The following is a 16,041-nucleotide window of genomic DNA, read 5'->3' as shown; positions in this document are numbered from 1 at the left end:
CCACTTTCCACAAAGCAGTTTCCTTATTACAAGAGACTCATTTACAACTACAGCACTTCAGTTTCCCTTTGCCTCTTATGTAGTTATGTTTATTCTGAGCTACTGTCAATGCTGATTGCCTGTCCTCAGACCATACAGGCCCAGTTTTGCCATGACTGTTCCACAGTTAAGGGTAACTAGGCTGTTCTTGGGGTCAAGGATATCACAAGGTCATTACGGGCAGGGACTTGGTCCTCAGAAACTGCTACAAATTCTTGTGTAGGGAGAAAGAAGAAATACTAGTTCCTTAGTGAAATTGTACAGATCAGTGCAGGGGAAGAGTTAAAAGTCACCTTGCCTGGCTGTCACTAAATGATCTTCTTTTTTTGAGCTTTACAGATGCAGCAAAGAAACAAAAGCTGTCCAAGATGTGTCTTAACGAGGACATTTCACCGGTCGTTCAGTGCATGGAGCATGCCCTAACGAGCCTCCATCCACATGCCCATTACATTGTTGGGCAGGATGCCAAGTTGTTTTGGAATCCCCTCTCAAGAATGCCAGCAATCATACAAGACTTCCTACTGCTGCAGAACAGAGTAGAGCTTGCAGTTTCCCATGCAAAGTAAATATTTGCCGATATATATCCCCCATCACGGACAAGGCTGATTCTATAAGATCTGTCCTTTATATTGGCATGATACAAACTATGCATGAAATACACACGCATTCTTTATAAATGTAAGAGATATATCTATTCCTCCAATATCTGCTACTAGTAAAAAAAAATTATTTCATTTTTAACATGTAAACCAGAAAGAACAAAAGCACTATTAAAACTTTCAGAAATGACTAAGATTTTTCAGTTCCTTCGCCTTTAAGGTGCTCTGTTTGAGAACCCTTGGAGGCTCCAGTTTTCACAAAGATCTGTAAGAAAAATATCCCAGGAAAATGGGGAATGTGGCTTTAAGTCCTGACAGCAGGAAGAGTTCGGTCATCTCAGGCAGAGGAGGGAATGGAAACAGGGCCTTCCTCTGGGAGAAGTGAACTCTTGCAATATAAACTAGGAAGGAGGGCAGAAAATCCTCTTCCTCATGCTGCTTTCTTCAGCAGTCACCCCTGTTCAGTTCTGAGGCCAAGGAAACTGTGGTTGCCTTTCCTTGGCACAGTCCTAACTGGAAAGAGAGCAAAATAAATTGCCCAAGTCATTGAGCTGGTTGGGATTCACACCCCTTCCTGCTTACAGGACTTTGCAAGACTTAGGTGAGGCATTTTCCTACTCAGTATGCTAAATCTTGAGGATCTCTAAAGTCCAACTCTACCCCTCTGTTGTAAAGGATCCATAGCTACAAATGTAGACTGTGGATCCAGTTACATGGGCCCAATACCTGAAATTAAAGTAGTGAAGAGCTGAGGCGCTTTTTTATTTAAAAAAAAAAAAAAAAAAGTGAGCTTGCAAGATGGTCAAGTCTGGGAGCTATTTCTTGGCATAAAAATAATAGCCCTGTGTTTTGTGAGGTGCTGAGTAATTCCTGTGGAGAGGTGCTGCTCTTGTTCAATTCCTGACACAAGTGCCTGTTAAGACCCAGCTCCACTGGAATTAATCATGGCAAAGTGCTTGAGAACTGCAGAGACCCCACGTCAAGTCTGTAACTGTGCATTGCTCAGGAAGCCATTTCCCACTGCCATGGAAACTACTCGGCGATGAAACAAATGCTTTCCTCATGCTGGTGAATTTGCTGTGACATGATTGGAGTAAAGAACAGGTTACCTAGTGGCTATACAAATAGTGCTAGTTTTCAATTTAGTTTCTATGGCATTTGCAAAACAACAATTCTACTTTTCTCGGTGCAGCTTATGCTTAGGCTTTAGTGGGGTCATTTAATTTATGTCTCAGTTACCTGAAAATTTACTCCTCCTAGAGCAGGTTTGAGGTGAATACCTCTCAACTGGCTACTTTTACTGAGGTATTGATGGCATTGCTGTAGTAGATTTTACTTTGAAACCAACTTCCTGTCAATAAAAGTGACAGAAAACCTGTTTTTATTTATTTAACATTTAATCCAAAGGCTGCTGTGTGGCTGTCTGGTGAGCTAGTAGCTTTCCTGTCCCAATCTGCATGAGCTGTTAGCTTTCCAGGCAAGAGATCAGTCCATCCCAGTCAGTGAAATTCTTGGCCCCTGCAGAGCAGGCAGCATCAGGCCCTAGGGATGTGAATCTTGTCCTCTGAACTTAGCAGACAGCCCTAGTGTCATTTCACACAGAGAGCCTTTCTAGAAGGGAAAGTGGGTTTTTTTTCCCCACCAAGATTACTCAGCCAAAAGTGATTAGGGAAACAGAGAAAGTATGAAATTACACCACCTGTTCTGGTCTTTATCTTTAGAAATTACAGTTTGGCTGGTTTAATTCAGTCCCCGTTAGACCACAAGTATACTGTCAGCTGCTGTGAGACCCTAGCACTGTGAAGGTTAACATTTAAAGGACAATACAAACAGAATTTGGGACAGGACACAGTAGATGTAAATATATTATTTACATTAGAAATGCAGGAAAAATAACAGCTGCTCAATGTATTACTTCTCACTGTATGAAGGGCCAGATTCTGCTGGCATTTTCTCTCCCAGAACCAGATGCCTCGCTTACTCAAGTGCTAGCAAAAAAAGCCAGCAACCTCTGGAAATGAACAAACCACAGTGTGCTCTGCTATGCTATGGCTATCAAAACCTGTCCTGCTCACAAGACTGTATGAGGCAGGTGAATATTTAGACACATGTTTTTAGGGACTAGAAGGAGAAGGGACTTGTTCAGGAGAAGACCCATGACTTCCACAAGGTCAAAAGGTCCTGGGGGACTGCACCCACAGCACCTGGCTTCAGTTAGCTTGTTAGAGCCAGCACACAAAGGTGTGCTTGAAAACCCTCACTTGTCCAGCAGGAATAATGTTAGCTTCTTGCTTTTCACTTGACTACCAAATTTCCTTCCCCAATGTTATGCTTCAAGCAGGGTAATTTCTCCACATCCTTTCTAGGACTTGGGGATCTCATTATGAAATACACCTAAAGAGTCAATGGGAAATCAGACAGTCAATTGCTGCTTTCTGCAGATGAAAGACTGTCTCATGCCAAGCTCTCTAACAGAAAGCTACATATGGAGCTCACACTTTGCTTATATGGTTTCTCTTTTGTTAAGCTCCCTCACATGCTGTGCTCTGAGCAAGTCAGAGGATCCTCTGTGAGAAAGGGAACTTACTGGAAAAATTCCCCATTTTGAAGTTTTCTGAGATGCTAAACAGGATCTATGCAGCTTTCTGAAATTATTCTCTACAGTTCAAAAGCAGTTTGCTGAGAAAAAAAATCGGCAGTAGAGAAACTATTTTTATGTTTTTTTCTCGTACGTTTGTGTGGCAAAGGATTGCTACCTACAATAGCAGGACTCCTGGCCTGACACTGCTGGAGAATGTTCCCCTGCAACAGGCTTTGCATGCTGGTGGAGTGCTGTTTTGTGGTCATTTCAACCACGTTGCAGAGCCTGTTACTTGAATCAGGCCAGACAGGACTAGGCAGACCCAGTGGGCACATCTGCCAGGCTTGTGCTGGTGAGGAAATCTCTGCCAGCCACCTATTGAATCCCCAAGTCTCCAGCAAGCTGCACACATCTCCTGAGTGCCCTGAGAGTGCTGAAAGCGCAGTAACAACCAACACCGCAGCTCGGGGTGGTGTGGCACTCAGAGTGGCAAAAGAAGCAAGAATTTCCAGGCCCGAGCCAAAATGAGCAGGGAGAGAAACTGGAGGGGGAAGAGCTGCCCCCCCAAGGAGAGGATGAACTAACAACTCTGCAGCCCCTGGCAGGGAGCAGCTGGACAGGTGTCACCGGCCAGTCTGGGACGGGCTGCCATTGCCATGGTCCGCTCAACTGAACAGGACCAGATCACTTCCAGCTCCATGCTACCACTTTGCTTGGTTTCCCCAGTTTTAATTTCCTTCTCATTCAGTTAGTTTCAAATCAATTTTCATAAAAAGTTTATTCATTCATTCGGCTGTTGAGAACGGTCTTTGCCCAAGCCTCCTCGCTTCCTGCAGCATCCGGCACCACATAGCGCTGTAAATGGGGAGGCGTGAAGAGTAGGGAAAGGGAGTTCTGCTTACATGTTTAAGCAGTAGCACTCAGAGCTGGATCAGAGGTGCCTAGCAGACTCTGGGCCAGGGAGCAAACAAGCAGCCTAGCAGTCATATAGTAGAGTCTTTTCCATGCAAACCGTAGAGCTTTGTTTGCACAGTTTGTAGAATTTGAGCTTTTATTTGAAAATCATTGCTTAGTTACTCAGGCAATTGATTTGTTTCTAGGATCAAAAAGCTGCCCCTAGCCTAGAAAAAATAATTTCATCCCTGAAAGTTTTTGCACACAAGGATGTATCTTAGATTAAGTCATATCAATAATAACTTGCTCACATGCAGGAGAAAAGGTGGAGGTCTGAACCAAGCTCTGTTAAATCAATGGAAAGACTCCTGCTGGTTTCAAGACAAAGCACAGATCAGTCTCTCCTGGCTGAGTAGATTAGTTCTCCCTAATGAGTCTTGACAGTCCCGAAGGCTCTGTAGGTAACTATATATAGCCAGCAATGTTTATACAACGTAGGTAGGATAGACAGGCATGGGGCATATACAGAAGATTAATATCAAGTAAGTCCCTAAGGTAGAAGCATCACAGCACAAGTCATTATCAACAGCAGGGAGAGGGGCCACGCTTGTCAGCTGATGTATAGCGATCAGAAAGCACCACCAGGCACAAAATTTACAGCGAGATATTTTTGGAAATTATCACCATGCAGTTCTTGGTGCACAAGCTTATGAGTTTGATGGGCTGCTTCTATGTTCTGACACTGGAAATAACTGGTGAAAGCAACTCGTGAGCACCTGGAGGTATAGACTGAGCTTGCAGATGTCTCCCCAGAATGTGAGTAATGGCACAAAAAAACCAGAACTCGTGTCTATCGTTATAGTGAGCAGTACCCATTATATGCATTTGCAGAATAGCTAAGAGAACAAATTAAGCACTTGGTTTTGAGTGCACAGACGAGAGAACGTGCAGTTCCTTCCTTTCAAGAGTAATTTTAACAATTGCTGCTTATCTAAGCACCTACAGGGTCTGAATAAACTGCTAACTCAGAAATGTTCTTCCCAACATCTGGAATCTTTCTCTACTCCTTTATTTTCAATTACTGGGTCAGTTGCTTAAGAGTTTACAGGGGTTTATTTTCCTGGGTCTTTTACCGATGTTGTGGTAAAAATCTGAAGTGCAAGCTATGAAAGGAAAGATACAATCATGCTGAGAAAGAAATCAGCCCCCATTGTACCAGAGTACATTCATGTCCTGCAAAATGCTGAGTGGGAGGCTTTGGAGATGTATTTCTTTTAAGGTGACATATTAATGAAGATCTTAAGTTACCTGTTGACCACCAAACTGAATTATCACACTGACATTTTTACACAGCATATGAAAAAGCACTCCTTTTCCACGAAATAAAAGTGCAAAGCCCCGCATGTGCAGGAATAGCTCACGTAAGAGTGGTAGATGTGATGTGTTTGTGCCTGCATATTTGTTCAATCTGTTAACTGAAGACCAGGGGGGTTGTAGGTCTGGCAGGATGACCAATTATTAAAGTTTGTACTTCCTAGAGTCTGGAGAGCTGTTGGGTGATCTGTCAGAGCATTGTCTGATATATCTAAACCTTCTACTGAGTGCTACATGAGTGCTGTTTCTGAAGAACCCCAGTCCGTAAATTTCCCCTTGGCAGTTCTTCCTCAGCATGCCTGGCAGGTCACTCTAACACACTGCAGAGCACTGACTTTTGGAGGTTTGCACTGCCAGCGCATTGGCAGACGAAGGAATCCAAAGCACACCCAGACCCCAAACTTCACCGCAACCTGAGGTTCTTTGGCACAACTACCAAAGCAAACTTGCTCTGCGAGTAAAACAATAACACCTCCCTTCAATATGTGCTTCTGGTCCCTTTAGTGCAGGGAAGCAGGGGGATGCTGTATTTTGCAGTTGTCTAAGGATCTTAAAGGGCTCTCGGTGTAGAATTGCTGCTTTTCTCTAAAATCGATTGCTTTTAAAATGGCACTTGCCTAGGCATAAGAAGCCAGGCTCTATCCCAAGAGTTCTCAATTTGCCAGGCAAATATCAAAGTTTTAATGGAAAGTAGAATTTGCCTTCAGCTATTTACTGGCTACATTAGTAATCAGAATTCAATATTTATGAAGATATATCAATACTCTTGAAATATCATGCTGACATTTTCTCTGGAAACACACTCTTTGCCACTCCAGGCAGCTATTTCAAAATCAATATGCCCCTGGAAGACAAGTGGCTTTTTTAGTGCTCCACAATTATCAAACAAGAAATATTTTGCATAACATCATTGTACATTTACAGAACTAGACAATTTTCTTGGAAGAAAACTTTAACTGAGACTATTTCCTTTGATTCTGACCCCAGACTCCTTCCAGCAGCAATGACACCACCTAGCAGAATAAATACTGCCAGAAGACTCCAGCAGAGCAAAACCCACCATGGTGCTCAGCACCGAATGTCCATCTGCTATCAGAGAAGGAGCACTGGTACTCGCGGAGAACTAGGTGGTTAGGGATTACAGCCTTAGGAACACTGGCCCAGGGCTGACAGGGGAGAGAGGAGCAGCCGAGGCTCCACAGAGAGTGCTGCCGTGTCAGCTGTCGCCCCTAGAGCCCCTTGTCTTACAGCGCGTCTGTGCCGATTATTGCTACCTAAACACAGGGACTAACGCTAACCAGAGCTGTCCCAGGTGTTTCTCTTACAGGAGCCAAGTAGGCATGCTGGCCAGACACTCCAGGACTTCTCCACAGAGCCCAGTTTCAAATTTAATTTGCTTTCCAGTAGTGCAAGCTGACTGTCCACTGTTTCCTTCCTACAGCACAGCCAAGGAAGGAAGGAAGGTGTGATTTACAGCTCCTGTTTCCAATTAGGTTAATCTTTTCCCCAAATCTCTAATTATTTCATTTAATTTTGAATTGGGAAAAAGGTTAATTGAGTCCTAAAATTATATATCACAGCACTAGCTTGATGAGTAACTTGCTGAGATTTATTGGCAGGGGGTTACAAGAGCCTGCTGGTAGCAACTCCTGTCTCTCTTTGTGTCTAGCTCAGCTCCAAATTCTAAATCAGCAATCAAAGGAAATGTCATTGCCTGGCACATCATTGCAAATAGACTGGGGGTATCTATGATGGGCTGCTGCAACATCCTGTTTTCAGACTTTATTTTACAGCACAGAAATCTCAATTAGCCTGAGCTCTTTCACACAGTTGTAGTGGCACTTTGTCACAGGGCACACTCGGTGAGCCCTCTCAGAAAATAAATGTCACCAGTTCAGTGAAACATCACAAAGATGATTCCAAAGTGCACACATTCAGGAACACTGCAATCCTTGTGAGACTTAACGGGGACATTTACAGCAAAAAAAGCCAGGTATTTAAGTGAAGTACCCAAACTAGAGGGCCAATTACATCAGCCTCAAAACAACAGTGAGATGGGCTGCTAAAATAACCAGTGCAGCCCAGGGACCAATCTAACACCCCAGAAATTCAGTGGGAGCCTCCCTGTAGATTGCAGTGGAAGGAGAAGCAAACTCTTATCTCTATATATTTGCTTAAAATCAGAGAGTGTTAATCAGTAGCTCAGAAGTCCATGTTGATGACTACTGAGACACCCAACTATGTAAAATAGGATCATTAAGGGGCAATGAATGTTGTCACTCGTTATCATTTATCAGCTATGTGACTGATTTAATTATTTAATGAGAGTCCAACATTCATTCACTATCAGATTCTGAGATTCCTTCCATTCCTACTTGGTGAAGTGGCAGCAAAATTTAGAATCAGAATAAATCCAAATCACTCCATGAACTCAGTAGGAACAAGAATACCAGACAGGCTCTAGCAACCAGGCCTAATACATTGGGCTTCCTTTAATATTCATGTCTTAAGGTAGCAAGGATGTTACACAAAAATCAGCTAAATGAATGCTTAACTTCAGACAGCTATGAGTTAGAGAAGAAAGACCTCTTCCTCTCTGAGTACTTTCGGGATGTAAAAATAATCACAAATTCTTTTTTTTTAAAGTATCACTTTATTCTTTGAATACAATCACATTTTAAAGGCCAGATGTCTGCACCTCTACACATATGTAGGTAACTAGAACCTAGGTGCCTGCTTAGCACCTGTAAAAAAGTTTCTTTTTATCAGGATGTCTGGAAATGCTTACCAGCCTTCCCATAAATATTGTCTTTAATGAATTATTTTGGTTTAATGCTTCCACAAAACAAAAATACAAATAGAAAAACACTAATCAGTCATGAAGACTTTAGATGGCAACAACTGTATTCTACATTTATGAAAAATTTTTGGAATAAGCAAACAGTATCCTCCCCACCAGAGTTAGAAAACCTTGTGTTCCCTCAGTGCTTTTTTTTTTTGAGGGCAACATCTCCATGCATTTCCCCATTTCTTTACACAAACACACTTCCTGTATAACGTATTCTACTGTGCTGTGTATCAGTGCTAAACAGGCAATGAGGAAGGAGACAGAAGACTCAGGCACTGCCCCAAAGTCTACCTTGTCTAAGGGCACTCACCATCACAGAACACGAGTCACATAACAAATTAGTCATCAGACCCACCACTACAGTTTAGGCTTTTCTGGTTGTTCTTGGGGTCACTCTGCTTCTGTGCTACAGATTAGAAGAGCAGCCTGGGTGGCATCATACAGGTGATCAAAGAGAGTCATCCTTCTTCCCAGAGAAATTCTTCTCTCCAGTATTAGCACAAATAATCACCAATGTCCCCAGACAAAAAAAAAAACCCAGATGCTACTGTGAGAACTGATGCAGTCATTCCTTTCAGCCTGAAACATCCTGAAAGGACAGGGCTGACTAGAAAGATTGGACAGCAAAGCTTGAAAACAGTGGAAATCTCTTGAAAAGGAAGATAGGTAAGGTTTTGCCAAGGCATGTATTATTCATGGATCGCGATCACATTGTGCCAAAGCTTCTACCCCTGCTCTCCCCTACCTTACAGTGAGCTGGAAGGGCTGCAACCAGAAGAAACAAAGCCCCTTACGGGAATTGTGTCTGAGGAAGTTGGGGGCTTGGCTGAGCACATTTGCTTCATTGCATTTCTAGATCATTAACTTATTTGCTTGTAGGTCTCGCTTTCAGACTCACTGCACATAGCAATTTTGGCTTCCATACTTTGTCTTGTCATTTACTGGCTCATCAGAGACAGTCAAAGAGTGAGAAACCTGAGTGGAAAGCATGTCTTCATAACAAGCTGTGACACTGGACTTGGAAACTCACTGGCTAAATGGCTTGACAAAAGGGGATTTTGTGTCATTGCTGCATGTGCCACAGAAAAAGGAAGAATAGAGCTACAGTCCTGCTCCTCACTCTCACTGAAGACAGTGAACCTGAACTTAGCTGACTCCAACAGCATTGCCAGGGCTGTGGTGTTCGTGACCGAAGAGACAGCTGGCAAGGGTAAGTGGCAAGGTAATTTCCCAGAAAAATGTTTCAATACAACCAAATCTGGTCTAGCTAAAAGTTCTGGTGCCTCTCCACTCTCCACAGAGGCATTTTTCATCTTACTGGTGAAACGCATTCAGTCCTCAGTTCTGTCATTTCCCAGTTGGAAGAGACTCTCTCCAGCAATACTTTTGGACTTCCCCTTGCTTTCACCAACAGGGTGCCTAAAAATCCAATTGCTGTGTCTATTAAAACCAGATCATTCCCAGGTGTGTTTTTCAGACTCTTTTTGGTGCAGTTGAAGAATCTCAGTCAGGGGAAGGTGCTAACTGGTACCAGAAGGAACTTTCTTGACAATAAAACCAGTCCACCCAATTAAAAACAGCTGGTGCAGGGCTTCTTCAGCCCTCCTGTAGTAAGCAGAAAAGTGTTTTTGCGTGGCTGAGTAAGCCCGATTTTTGCAATGCACACAACAATTGCACTGACTGCAACAATTAAACACTTGCCCTTTCAGCCAGTTTTCTCAGAGTTGTTACATAGGTAGCTGCCACTACTGCTATCATACACCACTGAGCACTTGTCTAAAAGAGGAAGAGTTTGTCCTTGGTGTCGCGGTTTAACCCCAGCCAGCAACTAAGCACCACACAGCCGCTCGCTCACCCCCCCCAGTGGGATGGGGGAGAGAATCAGAAAAAAAGGTAAAACTCATGGGCTGAGATAAAGACAGTTTAATAGGACAAAAAAGAAAGGTAAAATAATAATAATGATAAAAGAATATTCAAACCAAGTGATGCACAATGCAATTGCTCACCACCCGCTGACTGATGCCCAGTCAGTTCCCGAGCAGCAATCTGCCCCTCCCAGCCAACTCCCCCCAGTTTATATACTGGGCATGACATCACATGGTATGGAATACCCCTTTGGCCAGTTTGGCTCAGCAGTCCTGGCTGTGTCCCCTCCCAACTTCTTGTGCTCCCCCAGCCTTCTTGCTGGCAGGGCAGTATGAGAAGCTGAAAAGTCATTCACTTAGTGTAGGCACTGCTCAGCAACAACTAAAATGTCAGTGGGTTATCAACGTTATTCTCATCCAAAATCCAAAACACAGCACTATACCAGCTACTAGGAAGAAAATTAATTCTATCCAGCCGACACCAGGACACTTGGATACCTACGAGTGGAGTTAAAAACAAGACTTAAGTGTTGATTTTGGCAAAGGGTGGTAAAAAGATCTGCATGGTAAATATATTCAACTGTGACAATACATGTTTCTTTCTCAGCACCGTTAGCTCAGACTAGACGTTGTTAAGGGCCACCAGAGGGGATTGCAGCACTGCAACTACCAGCTGTAACACACAGTTATACCAAATATTCAATAGGCTTGTTAATTAATTAACTAGCTAAAACAGCAAAACACATACCTTCTACCAGTAGGACTTTCTCCTCAAAGCTTGTAAAACACTGTTGGCCCCATCATGAGTGTTCCAGACCATTCTTGAATGCAGTGATTGAGGGCAAGGACATAATTATTAGCACTTACCTCCTCTGGCAGGCCCCTGCTTCCAGCTTGTGGAAAGCCGCACGTTCTTGGTCAGTGTAACCACTGCTGTCACCTCAGTCCGAGAAACTCTTTACAGAGGCTGAGTGCTGGACTTTCGGCCTCTCCCTTCAGGCGCAGGCTGTCCTCAGCAAACTCTTGGAAGTGTCACTATTTATCTAAAGCTCCTCAAGTAATTTACAAGGTAGTAAAGCAGCATTATCAATACAGAGGGTTAAGGTAATATTTTCAGAAGCATTGACTAATTCTGCATGTCTGGTTCAGAACTTTAGACCCCAACCCAGAAAAGTCAGTCTCTCCACTTTTATGTAGACTATTTGATTTTCACAAGAATGTAAGTGTGTATCAGGAGCCCACATACTTGAGCAGTTCTGGATAATAAAGCCCGGTACGGTGGCCCATATCTCCAACCAAAATAGTTTTCCTTTAATACTTTACCCCTGCTCTTTTAGAGTCATTGCCTGAGGCCTTCAGCAAATTTTGCCAGGTGTACAGAGTAGATCATACAAGCAAACCCCAGACAACTGAATTCCTCTCACTGAAGTTTTTGCAAACTGTGTGCTTAGTTCCTAATGCTACATATGAAACTCTAGGGTAAGATATTGCCACATACTGAAATAAATGGGTTTGTAATCCTTTTAGGGCTTTTTGGCTTGGTGAGCAACACTGAAGAAACAGCACCTACAGCACCCACTGACTGGCTGAGGATTGAAGACTTCCACTCAGTGCTGGATGTTAGTCTGCTGGGATTGATTGAAATCACACTCAAGCTTCTGCCACTTCTGAAAAAAGCTGAGGGAAGAGTAGTCAATCTAATTAACACCAAAGGCCTCATGGCTTTTGTAGGGGGTGGCTACACACTGTCCAAATGGGGCATGGAAGCTTTCTCTGACGCGTTACGGTAAGTAGCTAGAAATACATGCATGGATCCAAGAACAGATTCCAGATGTGCTGAGGAAGGGTGACTCTATGTTTGCCCCTCTTGTTTTCTCTCTGGAAATCTTGCCTAAAGGGGGAAGGGAAAATAAGAGGATGTTGGTCACTTGTTTGGGATTTAAATCTTCTGTACTATGAACAGACCCACCAGGAAACTGCAGTGGGAAAAATTTTCATATCCTGGACAAATGGCTAGCATGCAGCTTTTGGGCATGTGAATCCACTGCATACACAAAATGTAAATCAACAGTATAACCTGGTCAGACACCCAGGGTTTCCTGGGCAAGTTGTACTCAGTTGTACTTGCCTATTTACAACCTGTTTTATTTTGGTCTAATACTCCACAACAATCTGAGCTAGGCAATTCCAGGCAGCAACCACATTACCAAAGGTACTCGTAACTTCAGAAAATTAAGCTGCACAACCTTCACTGAAGCCAGTTGTGTTGTACTGCCTTGAGAAGGCTAAGGCCCAGTCCGGCGAGTCAAGTCTTCACAAGGACTAGGAAAGTTGGTTCCCAACCATTATAAATGCTCATATAAAGAAATTATATGCCCTAAGGAAATATAATGGCTATTATATACATGGTCCGTTCCTTTGCACACTTTGGAACGTAGTTGCCTGGGTCTCTTGAGATGCTTATCAAGACAAAGAGGTCATTTTCATCCCAAAGGAGTTGCATTACAACTCAAAATTACATAGAGGGAACCAGGCTACCAGAAAACACACTAACCTTTAATCTCTTCACCATCACCATTTAACCATACAATGGAGAATAAAGTTCTAATCCAATTGAAAGGTTTTGCTCACTTCTACTTTTTCCCAGGCACTTTAATAATCTGTTCCTGCTGAAATGATGCAACACAGCACTTGAAATAGTCAAAAGTTTTAGTTTGATAATACATGGCTAAGATGCAGCTGGCTGCTGCATCCTTTGCATCAGTCCAACATAAACCACACAGAAAGCTGTGAATCTAACTGACACTACTTTTTTTCCCTCAGAGTTAATTGCCTGCTGTGCTTTTACAGGATGGGTACATTGCTATGAAGCTAATTTGAACATCTCAAAATCATTCTGACATTTGAAGATAAGAATCAAAGTCTTAAATATTCATTTATGTGACAGACTTTCAACTTACTTATATTTAATGGTTATGCCATTATTGGGTGGTCAAGGATGGTGATTGTTTTTTTTTTTCTTTTAGGATAGAGATGCAGCATTTTGGAGTGAAAGTAAGCATTGTTGAGCATGGTTTCTTTAAGGCAGGAGTAGTTAATTCAGATGTCATCGAGAAATACCTCTTAAGACTTTGGAACAGACTGACTCCTGAGATCAGGGACTCCTACGGAGAAAAATACTTTGTTGAATGTAAGTAGAAAAGGGACTGTATGAAAGCTCAGGGGGATATTATCAACATATATAAATACCTGAAGCGAGGTTGTAAAGACAACAGAGCCAGGCTTTTTTCAGTGGTGCCCAGGGACAGGACCTGAGGCAATGGGCACACAGTGAAACACAGGATGTTCCTGCTGAACCTCAGGAAACACATTTTTACTGTAAGGGTGACTAAGCACTGGCACAGGTTGCCCAAGGAGGTTGTGGAGTCTCCATCCTTGGAGATATTGAAAAGCCATCTAGACATGGTCCTGGGCAACCTGGTGTAGGTGACCTATCTTGAGCAGGGCGGGGGGTTGGACCAGAGGTCCCTTCCAACCTCAACCAATCTGTGATTCCATGAACGTTTGCTGGGCTTCATTAACATTTGTTAAGAACCCATTGCTGACTGTTCTGGACTACGTGTATCTTAGATGAGGCTTGTGCTATTAGTTCCCATATAAGATCAGTGAGATGTGATGTCATGCTACCATCCTTAGTCCCTCTATACTTAGAGGCAGAACACCCAGGGGGAATGAATTGCTACGACCATATGCTAAGTTTATGGCTTACTGATATCTGAAAAGTTGTGCTGTGTCACGCTGCACTTACTGTAGGGAACATCTTGCTCACAATATGGGCCAGGGAGGTTTCTGTTTACCGGGCTTTTGCGTGTTCTGCAGCCTTTCTGGTCTCTGCTCTGCTGTAGCTATACTGCTCTCAGTACTTGAGCCAGTAGTTTAAAGCAAGCCTGAAGCTGTAGCCAAACCTTTGAATATAAAGAATACTCTTGCAGAGCATGTTGCATATAAATGCTTTCAGGCTTATTTTCTTCTTTGCAGATATAAAAGCTCAAAGATCATCAGTGAAAAGACTGTGTGACTCTGATATTTCTAAGGTCATAAAATGCATGGAACATGCCCTGATAGCAAAGTACCCCAGGACACGATACAGAGCTGGATGGGATGCAAAGTTCTTTTGGCTATTTCTCTCCTATGCCCCAAGCTGTTTATCTGACATGCTGCTGCGTATGATGTTTCCAGCTCCAGCAGCTAGTGGAAGATCAGTTCCTGGAGTTCTAATTAACATTTAGTATTACACCAGTATCAGCTCTGCAGAAATAAATATTAATCCTGTCAAAACCAGACATCCTCTTCTTTACCAGTTACTAGACTGCTTAAATTCCTTTCAGAAGACACTTTCTCCACCCCCCACCCCTCCTTACCTGGAATTTCTGAGTTTGCAGATAGGCTTGTAAATCCAGCATGTTTTTGAAGGTCATTTTTTTTATGCTCAGAAATGATACCTCTATAGGATCTGCATTCATAAATTATTCAGCTACAAACCTAGTTAATACTACTCACCCAATAAAAAATTTTTAAATAAGAAAAATAAAATCACTAAAAGAATCAGTTTTTCAAGTAGACTTCATCAACATATAGACTGCTAGTGAACTTGAAATAAAACGATGGCCTTTCAGAACCTTACAGAATGGATTTAGTCAGATTTAGACATCTATTTCATGGGTGGTTTGTTCATGGTCATATTCAGCAGTTGCTAAACTTCACAAGCTTCTGAACACAAGACACAACATCAAATAATAAAAAAGCCCAGCTATTGCAACATATTAAAAAAATTACAATTGCAGTATTTCACCACATCTAATCACCTAACTATTCAACTGTGTAGAGATAAAACACAAGGTATTTTACAGATATGCAATTACAGGGAAAATCAAAACTACATCGTACTCTGTTACTATGCAAACAGAGTATCCAAACTTATATTTTGACTTTCTTCCTAATATTAGTATAGTTTGAGGAAAATATTAAAAATAATATACATTCACATTTCTTTTGTCCTCAGTGTACTTTGCAAGTTAAAAGGATGATTATTTCACTCATTAGATAAAACAGGTCATTAGCATATGCTATGGCAAATTAGTTTGACTGTACGAAGAGTGTGTTCAGAATGGCAAAATGTTAGCTGAGGTTACTGTGCCTCTTGTACACTAGTTCTATCTGTTAAACTGTTGGCCAGAGGCTGACAAACTGGTGTTCCTAGAGATATTAAAATTGAAGGGGTAAAGGTTTTATTTGCTAAAGAGCTACACTGGTGATTAATCATTAACGTGCAATTCAATTAAGCTTACAAAAATACCATGTGCAGGTCAGAACTCCAAATGTAAGAAAAGGAGTTTCATCACTCTCTGCATGAGAGAGGGGGCGTATGTGTATGTGTGTGTGTTTGTACATGCACAAGAAAGGGACAGAATGTAAAACGTGTTTAGTAACCTTTAAGTCATTGAGGTTTTGTTCCCTGGCAAAGGGCTTCAAAAATACATTTATTTTACTTCATTTCATGATAAATACCTGCAGAGAGATAGTTCTACCTGGCCTAACAGCTGTAAATAGAATGTACCTGAAAAAACAATCGTATGATTTATCAGCCCTATAGTGGCAGATTACAGAGAGGTGCTGAAATCTCAAAAAAACCAGCCGCCTTTGAAACAGAATGAGTCCAGAATTCAGAATCCAACCAGGGACTGTCCTCATAAGGGAAAAAGAACACAAGTGAAAAACTAAGTTCAGAATAGAATCTAAAGCTTCTGTTGAACAAAGAACCAAAAATTAAATTTTATATAA

The 16,041-nt window shown here is 42.2% G+C and overlaps 2 protein-coding genes across 4 annotated transcripts in view; both read left to right on the top strand.

Moving 5' to 3' along the window:
- LOC115343118 (dehydrogenase/reductase SDR family member 9-like) overlaps positions 1-2,016 on the top strand; it is a 33,966-nt gene extending 31,950 nt beyond the window's left edge. For all 3 annotated transcript variants that reach the window (XM_030018660.2, XM_030018659.2, XM_041124641.1), the window contains one exon: positions 379-2,016. In XM_030018660.2, coding sequence (XP_029874520.1) covers positions 379-605 — 227 coding nt within the window. In that variant the 3' untranslated portion in view covers positions 606-2,016. The remainder of the gene's footprint in view (positions 1-378) is intronic.
- A 1,791-nt stretch (positions 2,017-3,807) lies between these two features.
- Positions 3,808-14,543, top strand: LOC115343117 (retinol dehydrogenase 7-like). The gene is made up of 5 exons (XM_030018657.2): positions 3,808-4,929; positions 9,215-9,545; positions 11,728-11,986; positions 13,227-13,390; positions 14,239-14,543. Exons 1-5 carry the CDS (start codon positions 4,915-4,917, stop codon positions 14,487-14,489), a joined length of 1,020 nt encoding a protein of 339 aa, XP_029874517.1. The 5' UTR covers positions 3,808-4,914; the 3' UTR covers positions 14,490-14,543.
- Positions 14,544-16,041: the final 1,498 nt, after the last annotated feature.

The sequence above is a fragment of the Aquila chrysaetos genome, chromosome 6 (assembly GCF_900496995.4).
Source record: "Aquila chrysaetos chrysaetos chromosome 6, bAquChr1.4, whole genome shotgun sequence".
Classification (NCBI taxonomy): domain Eukaryota; kingdom Metazoa; phylum Chordata; class Aves; order Accipitriformes; family Accipitridae; genus Aquila; species Aquila chrysaetos.
The sequence above is the reverse complement of the archived record's forward strand: the minus strand, read 5'-3'. Positions and strand labels throughout refer to the sequence as shown.